The sequence below is a fragment of the Anser brachyrhynchus genome (assembly GCF_964034855.1).
Source record: "Anser brachyrhynchus genome assembly, chromosome: 8".
NCBI lineage: Eukaryota > Metazoa > Chordata > Aves > Anseriformes > Anatidae > Anser > Anser brachyrhynchus.
This window is the reverse complement of record NC_137702.1, coordinates 31,237,639-31,250,543: the sequence shown is the minus strand read 5'-3', so window position 1 is coordinate 31,250,543 and position 12,905 is coordinate 31,237,639. Positions and strand designations below refer to the sequence as shown.

General features: G+C 40.1%; 1 protein-coding gene across 9 annotated transcripts in view; it reads left to right on the top strand.

Moving 5' to 3' along the window:
• SLC44A3 (solute carrier family 44 member 3) overlaps window positions 1–10,218 on the top strand; it is a 104,939-nt gene extending 94,721 nt beyond the window's left edge. For all 9 annotated transcript variants that reach the window (XM_080602884.1, XM_080602889.1, XM_080602890.1 and 6 more), the window contains 4 exons: window positions 6,096–6,233; window positions 6,736–6,972; window positions 8,807–8,899; window positions 9,954–10,218. In XM_080602884.1, the coding sequence (XP_080459010.1) occupies window positions 6,096–6,233; window positions 6,736–6,972; window positions 8,807–8,899; window positions 9,954–9,959 (474 nt within the window). In that variant the 3' untranslated portion in view covers window positions 9,960–10,218. The remainder of the gene's footprint in view (window positions 1–6,095; window positions 6,234–6,735; window positions 6,973–8,806; window positions 8,900–9,953) is intronic.
• The last annotated feature ends 2,687 nt before the right edge of the window (window positions 10,219–12,905 follow it).

Sequence of the window (12,905 nt, the reverse complement as noted above, 5' to 3'; positions counted from 1 at the left end):
TGAAAGCCAGCAACTGTCTAGTGTGAAAAAACAGAAGCAAGTCTGTCTGTTGGTCATATATCCGTGGTAGTTAGTTGTCTCATAAACTTTGGATGGAAGCCTATCAGGAGGCTGTGCTTAAATGCCTTCTGGAGAAATGACCTAGATAAAACCCAAATTCAGGCATGCTAATGTAAGTACAATTCTCCTGTGCGCTGCCAAACATATTGTGCCTCACACCATCAAATAGTTTTTTTTTCCTCCCAAAACCAATACTGCACTTTAATGTTACTGGCAAAGTTTCTTCTAGATGTGAAGCTAAATTTTCAATCATCTTGAAAATACTGGCTAAAACATTAATCTTTAGTGAAATCTTGTTTTAAATGTTTGTTTTCCTTCTAAAGACTTTTTAAATATGCAGTAATAGGAGATAAATATTGCAGGTCTTTCCTTGCTTCATAGGGTGAACTATGTGGGGCATAGAGATGAATGAGAATGACCTGTTCTTGCTTTGATGCTTTTCTTCTCTCCCTTCTCCCACTTAAAAAAGATAAATAAATAAAAATTGAGGGGGATGGAATGCAGTGAAACAACTGACCACTAATTTAGTGCTCTTAAGCAGGGCAATTCTGAACAACTCTCAGACCACGTTCAGTTTGTTTTTATTTCAGAACTCCCTGATGGAAACACTGTCACACTAATATTGCAGAAGCTACAGTTAAGTGACTCCAGTAATAATGTAATCATGATGCAATGGGCACTTAGAGCAGGTTCTCTGCAGTAAGAGTCCTAGCAGTGAGATGCTACAGGAGAGAACACCCAACTACCCTCCCAGGAGAAAGCTGTGTTGATCGTACCCGCTGGATGACACCTGTGGAGGGAGTATGTGACAGAGTAGAAAACAAGGCAAGTTGAAGGACAAGGTATTTTCCAGCAAGTCCAGATTGCAAATATAAGGTGGAATGCAAAGCTGGGCTTTTTGGACTGCTTGTAAAAAAAATCAGGAGGCTTTTGTCGAGTTTCTTATAAATAGTGATTAGCCTAAGAATCAAAAATAACAGTTTCTGTATTAGCTGTGTGCTCACTGGGGAAGTGATGGACGAGAATGTGCTCTGTGCGTTTGTCTTTCACAGGGCAATAGCCGTTAGTTCGTTATTGAGATGGCTGCAGAAGTGGCAGATTCAGTCCTGGAGAAGGTATGGGATGAAATACTTGCACCAGAAAGAGGGATGAATGCCTTTGTTCACGTTGCTGGTTTTAGGTAGTCAGCCTTACCTCACCAGGTGGGACTGGAATATCCTGGTGTGTCTACCCTTACAAGTAAAGGGTCAGAGCATGCACATTTGCCATCTCTGAGTGTATCAGGAAAAGAAACAGCAGGGAAAGGTAAGAGCCAACACAAGATAAGCAGAAGAATGAGTAGTTGTAGGCTGTTCAGGAGTTGTCTGGAAATTGGAAGAAGGATCCTAAGGACCAGAGGGACAACAGTCTGGAATAGATCCAAATGCAAGGGCTGGGAGAGGGAAAAGCCCTAAGTAGTTTAAAGAGGGACCTTTCCACTTAATAGAAGAAATTGAGTAGCATGATAGCTTGAAATAGCCAGGGACTGGAGTGGCTGAACGTCTGTTCCAGTTTTACATGTCTTCATCTCTTCAGCAGGGCCTCACAGGCCCACACTGCTCTAATTTCCCCCCACCACCTGAGAGTCATGATACAGCTGTCCCACTGGGTCACTAAAGGCCTGTACAGCAGCCACAGAAACGTCACTTCCACTTGCTACCACTAGATTGTGTTTTCTGAGGGAATTCCTACGGCAGCTGTGGCACTTGCAAGCTAGGACATTTAAAAGCCCTGGCTGAGCTGCATGGCATTGTAGTGGGTGTAGATAGCCAGGGCAGCCCCCAAGGGAGTTGGCAGCAACAAGCAGATTGGATCAGGCTGAAAATATCAGTAGAGCAGAAAAAGCTGAAATGGGATGTGAGACCAGCATGTCTCCTGCTTCTTTTTTAAGAGGATTCTGTTGCTATGGCAATCCAGTCTTTCCCCAAGCTCATTTTATTAAAGCAAGTCCTAGAATGGAAGACTGAATTCAGCTGTTACACAAAGTAGCAATTATTCTCAACAATCCGGGAACTTATGGGCTGGATCTGAGCCACAGTGCCTTTCTCATGAAACTGGCAGGTCAGTTTTTCCAAGACCCTTGACATTCTGTGTTGTGAAGCATAGAAGGATGTATTCTTTAAATAGTTTTTTTTTGCATAGCATGGTATTTGGAAATATGTAAACATTCACATTCCTTATTTATTCCTCCTGACACTGAGAAACCAGTGTCTAGTTCCCAGGCTCCGAGCCAGAAGAGGCTTGTGTTCTTCACAAAATTGGTGACACAGTACCAACTCGATGGTGCAAGGATAAAGACACTTCCTTACCCACTGTCTCCCACGCTTGCTGATCCGCGGTACGCTATCAGTGCTATTAGTACTTGCTTGTCACTGCAGCAGAGACTACCACTGTAAAACATCAATGCATTAAGCAAAGTTTAAGTATATAACAGCTTTATTGGGCCAGGCAGAACCTCTGCCTAGGTTGGTGACCCATCTCCAACAGTGGCTGTGAGTAGCTGCAAAGCCATAAAGAGTGTATGTTTCCCTGTCTCCAGTGCTGTTTCTGAATCTGTTTTGCGCCTAGGAACATCCTGAGCTGTATGTGGTTTCTGTGTGGTTAATATCTCTCAGTGGATCCCTTTTCCCTGAACTTCTCCTGTCTCCCTTGAACTCACGGGAACTTTTAGCAGCTAGAGAGCATCCTTTGGCCAGGAGCTCATGACTTACAGGATACAGTGAGAAGAACTGTCATCTGTTTTCAAATTTGGTTCCTGCTGCTTCATATGGTTACCCCCTCTGCCTAGTCCTTGCATTAGAAAAAACAGCAAGCATCTGATCATACCTACTCTCTCCATATTTCTCGTGCTTTTGTAGCCCTCTTACCGCATCCTACTTCAGTCATCTCTTTTCCAGACAGTGGAGTCTGGTGCACTCAGTAGCTCCCCAGACAGAAGACATTCCATACCTTTTGGATCATTCCTGCTGCCCTTCTCTCACACATTTCCAATTCCACTAAAGCTTTTGTGCATTAGGAAAGAGAATACAACGGTAGGAAAAAAAACACATTTGAATAGTCTGTTTCTAAATGATAGCAGGCTCTTATGTGACTGTGGTCTGCCGTCTTAGCCTTTGCAACTATCCTTTCTTTGAAAAGGAATGGGTTGCAATCCCTGCAACTAGAAAATAAAGGGGAGAGCTAAGCTTCTTAGTCCGAAGTCCAAAATCATTTGCAAATATTGGGAGTAGCTTATGTGTATTAGTTATTCTTTGGTGGGTAAGGATGCGAAATCATTTGAACTAGTTTCTGTGCAACTCTGAGTTTGATGGAAATGTATTTTTTCCCCAAAGATCGCTTGACTCAGTCTTCAGCTTTTACTAGTAACATTCATACTTCACCCATGCCAATGACTACTTTTGTAGCCTTCTAGTAGTCCATTCATTTCTGTGCCTCTTCTGTAATGTTGGGTTACCACCTGGCTGTCTCTCTTGCTTTTGTGTTATGACTTGTATGACTTGTATAAGCTTGTATTTGTTGAAGTTGTAATAGTTATAAGTTACATTTCTTATTAACTGGTTTGTAGCATCACAAATGCCTATGCAGGTAGTATTCAGTCTCTAGCATTGTTTTCCAGTTCTTCCAAGAAAACTGTTCAAGTTAATAAATATCAGAAATTCTTTTCGTGGCACATTCCTCAGATACCGAAGTGGCTAATTCCAGAATGTGAACAAGTGGTTGTTTATTTTAAGGTTTGGTACAGTGTTTGTACAAGTGCACATGCATTTTCAGCATTCTTATTTAATTTTTAAAACAGAACCTTTTTTTTCTTTCAGTTTATAATGAATACAGAATCTGTATTTAATTTATTGGCAAAATGTATACTGACCTCACCAGATCAGGATCTGCTCTGTGAATTTAATTCTTAAGGGACAGCAACAAACTTACAAAACCAATTTTTCCACTTTGTGTCTCAGTTTCCTGTCTGTTAAGGGGAACGATGAAGCAGCCTTAATTCACAGCATGTTATAAAGATAGGTGCATTATCCGTGTTTGAAAAATGCAGTGACAGCTAGAGACAGAAGGCAGAGAGGGAGCCTGATTTGAGGCTGCCCTCCCTGAACCTGGTGCCAGTGCCCTGGGCAGGGGGAGGCCCAGCGAGGCTGCCCTGGGCCTGCTGATCTGATTGCCTTCAACCCTGGGGTGGGCGAGCTGGCAGGCCGTCTGCTTTCCTTGCCAAGTGGCCAGGCTGTGTGAGGCAGGTGGGACGAGGCTGCCTCTTTCAGAGGCGTGGGCAACCGGGAAGCCCAAGGAACAGATGACAGCTGGCTGGGCCAAGGGGCAGGCTGCCTGCAGGCCCCAGTGCAGCGCTCCGCAGGACGGTGTAAATGAAAGTTATACCGAAAGCGTTTTTTCTTATTTGGGAATGGAGAGAACTTGCTTGTTTAAACAGATTTTTATGCAAATAGTCTACATGTTTCTGTAGAGTTCAGGGGAATCTTTAATTTTATTTATTTTTTTCCTCATAGTGGGCAATAAATCCATGGTTTCTAGTTGTATTTTTTCCATCTATGGATGCGTTAGCTACCATATAAGTACAGTGCTTACAGGATGTCACTGTTTGCGTATACTCTTTGTTTTGCTTACTAATCAGAGGAAATAAGTCCTTTGCTATATATAAAATAAATAATATTAAAAATGAAGATACAAAGGATCTTTCTGTTTAATTTCTTTCTGTGCAATAGTTTAAGATACAGTAATGTCAATATAGCTTTGCTACACTACAGTTTATTACAGAAATTGGGATAAAACTGGACTCTGCAGAAATAATTTTCCCTGCCTTGAGATATCTGAAGCTGTTTTATATTTTGATTTGTAAGAAAAAACAGATTTTTTGAACAGGAACTGTTTTGTAGTAGGCCAATATAATTCACTTTTAGCAAATCATTTTTTTCTGCTTCTACGTGTAGCAGAAAGTAATCTAAGCACTTCAGAACATGTTCGGGTATATAAATTCCTTCAAAACAGTAATCCCTTGCACACTGCGGTTCTTCTGAATGTACCAGATGTAACTAATATCTTGCGACATAATCCACCTTCTAATATTTTGAGAAGAGGGAAACTATTCATAAGACTTGCTGGCAAAGTTCAGCAAATATTTCAGGTATCCTGAGTGCTGTTATTCCTAGCTGATACTTTAGATGTTGTTTCAAAGCCTCATTGAGGAGTTCCATAAATGGGACAGGTGTGTCAAGTTATCCAGAACAGGTGCTAAAATACTCCAGTCCAAGAAGGCCATCCCACATGTATTGGCCAATTTCCACAAAGAGAAATCTTATAATATTCCTGATACCTTTGATTGCCCCTTCTGTCTGTTAAAATTATTATTATTTTTAGTGACAAGATTCTTCACTGGTCTAGTCCTTTAGCTGTTCTTTTACAATCACTGTCGTAATTGTTTTCATTTTTCATGCAATGGTTTTATTTTATGGCTGTAGCCATAAGCTTGAATTTCAGTAGCATATGAATAGTCTAAAAAGGCAGTGCATAAAACTTTTTTAATCATCAACTTTTAAATTACTTGATCACTACATAGCTTGATTGTACTGTATATATAGGTTGCCAGCAGTTGTGGAAGGTAGATACCTGGAAAATAAGTTCGAATAGCATGATTCAAGCAAGTGTTTTGTGGTAACTTTGTTAAATTAATTAACAAAAATTAGGGTAGAGAACTTTGGTGTTTTAAAATAAATTGGATAAAGATGGATTTAGAAACTTACTTCATCCCTGTTCTAGCATTTGCTAATGGTGGAAATGATGTAGAAAAAACTATTTGACACTAGAAGCATAGTTACTCTAGTCACTTGAAATAAAATTGTCATATTATGCAAAATAACTTTTTTTATTCACAAAGTCAGCATTTCCAAATCATGTTTAAAGCTTTTCATTTTTGTTGAAGTAAAATCTAGATTAAAAGGGTCTTTCATCTCCCATTGCATTATCTTCTCTCATTTCAGCATGTGTACACAACTACTGCCATAAATGGGACAAGTTTTTGTACATCAGCAAAGGATGCTGTCTTTATTTTGGCAAAGAGTTCTGCTGAATTTGCATCCATTAGTTGTTTTGGAGATTTTATCATATTTCTAGGAAAGGTAAGAGTAAGAAAAGGTACTGTTCCGTAAGGCTGAAGTGAATAATCAGAGTATGATTCTGTTTCTTGTACCAAAAGTAAATAAGGTTTTAAGCTTAAATAAGGTAATATTATTGTTAAACTAGGTGTTAATGCTGTAAAATGAATTTGGGAGAGAGGATAATGTTTGAGGAACTTAATCCTTTTCATAGCTTTTACTGAGTTACTTATTTGTGTTAGTGTCCTTGGTGCCACTCTTGCAGTTCCTGTTGCAATGAGTCTTTGGTAAATATATAGTAGAAGATTGCTCCTGCCCTACAAAATTTGCATACTGAATTGAATGCAAAATGTGGCAACTATTTTCCAAAAAATGCATAGCCATCTCTCAGATTAGATGTTCTTTTAAAATATTAGCTGTAATTTGTCTGAGGATTTTGGTGGAGTTTTTTGTTATGTTTTAGGAAAACAAAGAAACAAATTATGTGATTAATAAGGCTGCATTTCTCTCTCAATGCCCTTTATAGGTGTTTGTTGTATGTTTTACTGTTTTTGGAGGATTGATGGCATTTAACTACCATCGGGAGTTGCAAGCTTGGGTAGTTCCTCTGTTGCTGGTTGGATTTTTTGCCTACCTGATGTCCCACAGCTTCCTGTCTGTGTTTGAAGTGACGCTGGATGCCATGTTCCTTTGCTTTGCTATTGATATGGAAACAAATGATGGATCTGCAGAGAAGCCATACTTTGTAGATCAGGAACTGCTGGTAAGCCCCAGTGATAACAGCAAAAATATTTGAGCCATTCTAAGCTTTTGAGGACTCTCTTTCCCCATGACCTAGTAATTTGAACTCTTAATCCATCTGATTTCTTTTCCAAGCCCTTAGAACAGGATGGGCTCAGAGATGCAAATTAAAAAAGTGAGTTTAAAAATTGAAATAAATGAACTCCTCCCTCTGGCCCCTGCGTTCTAACTATGATCTGCTACCTAGTTTTAGATCATACCCTGTAGGCAATGGCTGATTTTTTAAGGCTTAGTAAATATATAAATAAATAGCTGAGCTAGCTGCAGTACAATCCACAGTGTGCCCTAAGATTAGATGTTTATGTCCATTTTTCCTTTCTGTACAGCAAGGAGCAAAACTAAAGAACAAGGAGCTTGTAGCAGGTCAGGTATTCATATACATCTTATGGATGCTGTAGTTTTGAACAAACTTGATTCAAACTTGAGTTGCTTTCCTTCATACATATACAGATTCTTTTGCCAAAATACTGTCCTATGTTTCTTGATTAAATCCTTCTGTCTCTGGACTGACTGTTCTGTCTCTACCCTGATAATTACTGTATTGAACTGCAAGCTTTCCATGCAGAATCACTGCATAGCTAATAGTGATGGAGAGCTTTAGTTAACAGCTGCATCTGAAGCATTTGAATGTATACATGCCATCCCTTTCATATGAATATTGGAAATGTGGAAGCTTTTTTTCCTTTCATACTATTTTTGCCTGTCCTGTCCATTCTTTCATAAACCATGCAACAAAGAAAGTCTTAACAGCCAGCCAGACTAGCTCAGATGATGTGAATCTTCTGGAAGGATTTCTTCAGGACAGTGTCAGAACTGTTTTTGGTTTGTTTGGTTGGTTTGGTTTGTTTTTGTTTTTTTTTTTGCTTTGTTTTGGTTTGGTTGGTTGGTTGGTTTTGGTTTTGTTTGTTTGTTTGTTTCCTGTAATGTTCTTAGAATTTTGTTGAAAACAAACAAAAACAATAAAAAGGCAGCATAAACATAGGCTTAACCCTTTTTACAGAAGAAAGCAGATGGTTATTCTTTGGCCTTGATTCAGAACAGTACTTAAGCACATGTCCTGAATAGGAATATGTTACTTAATGGAAAACGCTGAAGCCTTGACCTCTGTTCTTCTTCCTCTGTTTTGCCAAATGCTAGAATACTTCTTAAGCCAATTCTCCTTCATGAAACAAACAGAGGCTTTCCTTTTTCCACTTCCAAACTTTGTGGTAGTTTTTCTTTAACTCTGGTTTAACTTGTAATTCTTCGTAGTTAGCCATTCCCTGGGGTCTGGGGTGAAGAGAGGACTTCCCACAGGGGCGAGTCATCCAGGCAGGGCAGGCAGTCTAACCTTGTATGGAAAAACTGGGGGCAGCACATCCAAACTCCTCCTCATTGCATGACCAATAGTATGTTTCATCACATAGACAAGGACTTGGAGTTTCCCAACACATGAAGGCATTGATGTGTGGCATCTGTGTTACAGCTGGGTGATAAACATCTGGGGGTAGAAGGGAGGCTCTGTGGCCCTCAGGATGATATGAGGCAATAGGTGGAGAGCTGGGTGAGTGATTTCAGACAGCCAGAGCTCTCATTGCTGCAGTAGAGAAAGTAAGAGGGATTCTTGTTTCATCCTATTCAGCTGCTTTCATCACCCTGCAGAGTGCCTCCCAGTATCACTCAGTGTCACCCAGCTAGGAACCAGCTAGTTTTATAGCCCCAGGTTAACTATCTTCCCTTACAAGGATGTTTTTTTCTATTTTATTTACATAATGGTTCGCATTCCCAAATGATCTCACCCTGCTTTTTGTTTGTAGATGTTTGTGACTCAAAGTAACAACTTAACAGAAGGGCATAAACACAGAACCATGAGATGTGACAACGAAGATGGGACAGAGCTCCAGCCTATGGTGAGGAGGGAATATGGGCTGTGAACTTGTCTGCCAGCTGCTGTTTGCATTTATGTCCTGAGAAGAAAAGATGTAGACTGTTGTGTCTTCTGATGTTTCACAGCCACAAACATTTCCCTTCTATTGCTTTCACTCCTCAGGAAACCCTCTGCTGGTACAAAATGGAAGGATGAAATATTTATACTCATCCTTCTTCCCATTCCCCAGTGTGCCCAGCAGAGGATGAGAAAAATCAGACAATTGCAAGGTGATGGGAGAGCAATCCTCTTTGGATAGTCCTTCACATGCCTGCTGTAGGAAAGTCAGAACAGCAGCAGGCCGTTTGATTTTGTGAACTCTTTCTGGAACTGTGAAGTTAGAGCTTAGATGCCTACCCCTCCTTTCCCCCCCCGCACCCTGGCATGTTCTCTACAGTAATTATTTCTTGCCTCTGTTTTATGCTGGGGTAAAAAAGCTGAGATGCTAGAAGGGAATGTTCTCGCACACCCAAGCATGGGAATATCCCGAGAGTGAAAGCTCACCAAGTGCCATCTGAGGTCTGCGCATTACCCAAGCTGAGGAACTGCCCCAGCCAGCTGAGAATCTGGGGTGATTTTACCCCAGCACCAGGGGGCTATACCAGGGCTGCTGGAGAAAGATGCAGCAGCTACTCTGGCACCAGCTCCTGCTCCACATTACTACAAGTGTCTTGCGTCCTAGCTACTCCTTACGGGGGTGCAGAGATTGTGGTGATTCTTCTTGGTCTACTTTGAAGAGGTCCCAGGCTCTAGGGTACCCTCCACAGTCTTGTGGGCATTCTGCTATAGGCAGTTGGGCTAGAGGGCACTGCTTCAGTTTATACTTGTTCTTTTCACTGGGTGTGTCTGTTACTGCGTTCTTCAGTAATATTTTGGCAAGCACAGAAACTGGGGGGTTTCTGTTCCCTAAGAGATGACTGCAGATGTAAGACACAAAAGAACCGTAATTATTTTCCCAGTTTACTTTTTCAGGCATATAAATGCAATAACAGGACCAGTGCTACACATTGCTTGATTCCTTTTTTCTCTGTTTGTAGACTTGAATGTGAAGTACACCAGGAAGTATGAAGGCAAACCAGCAATAGCAAAAACAGTTGCAGAAAAAAAGTAAAGGTTACCAATAACCCAGGACAAAGTAACTATTAGTTCTGTAAATCTCTGTTAAATCTGTTGTACCGTCTGCACTGGTAAAATGACCATCTATTTGTATGAATAATGTATTTCATGTCAGCATATCTTATTTTTATTAATAGACTTGTTACGATAGTCTATGAAAGTTGTTAATAAACAAATTCCTTATAAGTTTCTATGTCCTCTAACTAAAAATACTGAGTTTACAAGGTCATAGAGCTGTCCTTTTTACCTTTGTAGCATGTCATTTAACATGTGGGTTTTTTTTCTTATTATGCTTCTCTGGGCTGGTTGTGCCTGGGTCAGAAAATGTAGAAACATTTGCAGAGGAGGCACTCTGATTGTTTCCCGATTTATTCAGTATATCTGAACAGCCAGCGCATCAGGAACGGCACTGAGCTCATTGATGGAAATTCTCTGTAGTCAAGATAATTAATAGTTATGAGGTAGCTGTCATTCTTGTAATTAGACTCTATTGGGAATGGTCTTTACAAGTCAGTATCATAGACCATCCATTGGCTCCTCTTCAAAGGGCAGATGAGGAATGGCCTTTTTTTGTGTGTAAATAAACAACTACCTTCTCTTTGCAATTGAAAAGACAATGCAGATACAAACTGTAGCTGGATTTAAAGCTTGACAAAGAAGTGGTGGCTGAACAGAAATGAGATAAAAGGATGATGTAAATAATACTTTATGAAGAAGTGTTAGTTGAAACGTGGATGTGAAATACACAGTATCATGGAGGAATGTAGAGTTGACTGACAGGGCTTTAAATCAGAAGAGGGAGAGAAAGTAAGTTTAGATGCGGTTTAAAAAGAAAAACTCAGTGTTTTCTTGTGAGCAGATTTGAGGTCTGTTTAAACTTCATACTTGGACTGTTTATAAAACACTTTCACGGTCCACCTTGTTCTGGGTATGGGGTTAGTTTTAGATTTTATTTAGTGGGACATGAATTTATTCTTTCTCTCTTTGAAGAGAGGTTTGAGGTAGGAAGATGACTCCAACTAGGGATTTCAGTACAGTATGCATCAAGTACATCAGGAAGCAAGACATTACTGCAAGTTAAGTGACTGAAACTGCTGTAACGAGTAAGGCCCGTAGAATACATTGCTAAACCTCTGATTAGTCACAGCTTAGAAGTGACATACAGAATAGTAAAGCTCATTGATGGTCAGAATGCCAGATCTATTTTCATCTGAATACTGTTATCTGATCTGCTGCTGAAAGGAGACGAGCTATTTGCCAGGGGATGCTCAGAAACAGTGGCTGCTTATTCCTCATTTAAATAACCTGTCTACTTTCATATGAGCGACTTCAAGAAGTGGAAGGATAAGGGATGGATGATGAGAAGGGAAAAGAAAGATTACTTCCTGGCTGGCAGGTGAGCTTGATGATCTGCTTGGCTGTGACTCACTACCTCTTCATTATTTTAAACTATACACTTGGGTACTTCTGGTGCTTGTGTTTGTGGATGCTGTGGCAACTGAAAATTACACCGAATAAGCAATAGCACTCTAATATTGAGAAAGTGTGCAGATATAGTACTTAGAGAGGGAAAAAAACTTTCTTCTTCCACAGGTCTCGGTAAGATTGTTTGCAAATTATAGCATCTGCACAATGTAAAAATGATGTTTCGCAATTTACAAAGCATAGTCGATTGCCTTGGAAGTTAGAACAATCAGTTACTGTGCATTATTATTTTTTCCCCGGTTTGTATTTGATACTCACACTGCATGTTTTGGCCCTTGACTTGGTAACTCAACCGAGTGGTGGAAGAAAGGAGGGGACATTTCAATAAATGTATCTCCATTTTCAGACAGTCCCTATGCTGGACAATCTCTAGATGACCTCCAGGGGTACCTTTCAGTCTCAATGATTCTGTGGTGAAGTTCATTGCAATTACAATTCAGTATCATTGCCTTCAGTGCAGTTACTGGATGGAGAAAGGACTTTTAGATGCTTACTAGGAAGTTCGGTTTGTATTTCAAAGAAGGAAGTTACTGAAAATCACAGTTAAACTGTACTTGAGCGTGTTTCATTTAAGCAGTGCTGTACTGCCTGTAGTCCAGAAGTTACAACTGTGACAACAGAATGTTTTCAGTCAGGTATAATTTTACAGAACAGTTCAGAATGTTTACCTTTTAACTATATTTTGTACAGAAAGCATAGCTTTATAGCTTTCAGGTGCAACACAAGACTTCCTAATCATATACATTCTTCTAGTAATTATGTCAACAGCCTCCAAATGTAGCAAGAATCTTCACCTGAGTAAAAAGGATAAAGCACCCTTAGAGAAGCTGATGCTATTTAGTGCTCGTTACTGCTGTCCTCCCCTGCAGGATACCTAGTCAGACAACTGTAAAGCAGGCTGGAGTAGGTGGAGGGGCTGGTGTAGGAAGGCAGGCAGAGCTCGTGAGAGTGTAGTTATTACTACTGCATGTACTGGTACTTGTCCAAGTCACTATTGGTGTTTGCAATGTCTGCCCTGCAAGGCAGCCCAACAGCACGTGGACCCTTCTGGACTGACTGATGCTATTTCCTGCACCTACAAAAGACTGGATTCTGAGGAATGGAAGGTACTTTTGAAACTACTTCCCTTAAAAAAAAAAAAAAAAAAAAGAGATGGGGACGATTAGATGGTGTTTCTGCATACTGGGAAATAGCTACATATTACAGTTTATTGTTTTAAGCGAGGAAGTTTGTATCTAGTCTTGCTTGGTGTCGTCTTCAAACTCAATTTAGTTATGATTCCATTGTGTACCTCTGTACATGAAAGAAACAGGCATGCTGAGAATAATTTGCATGTTGTTTTGGGCCTCCTTTCAAATACATACATAATAAATATGTGCAAGCAGTTT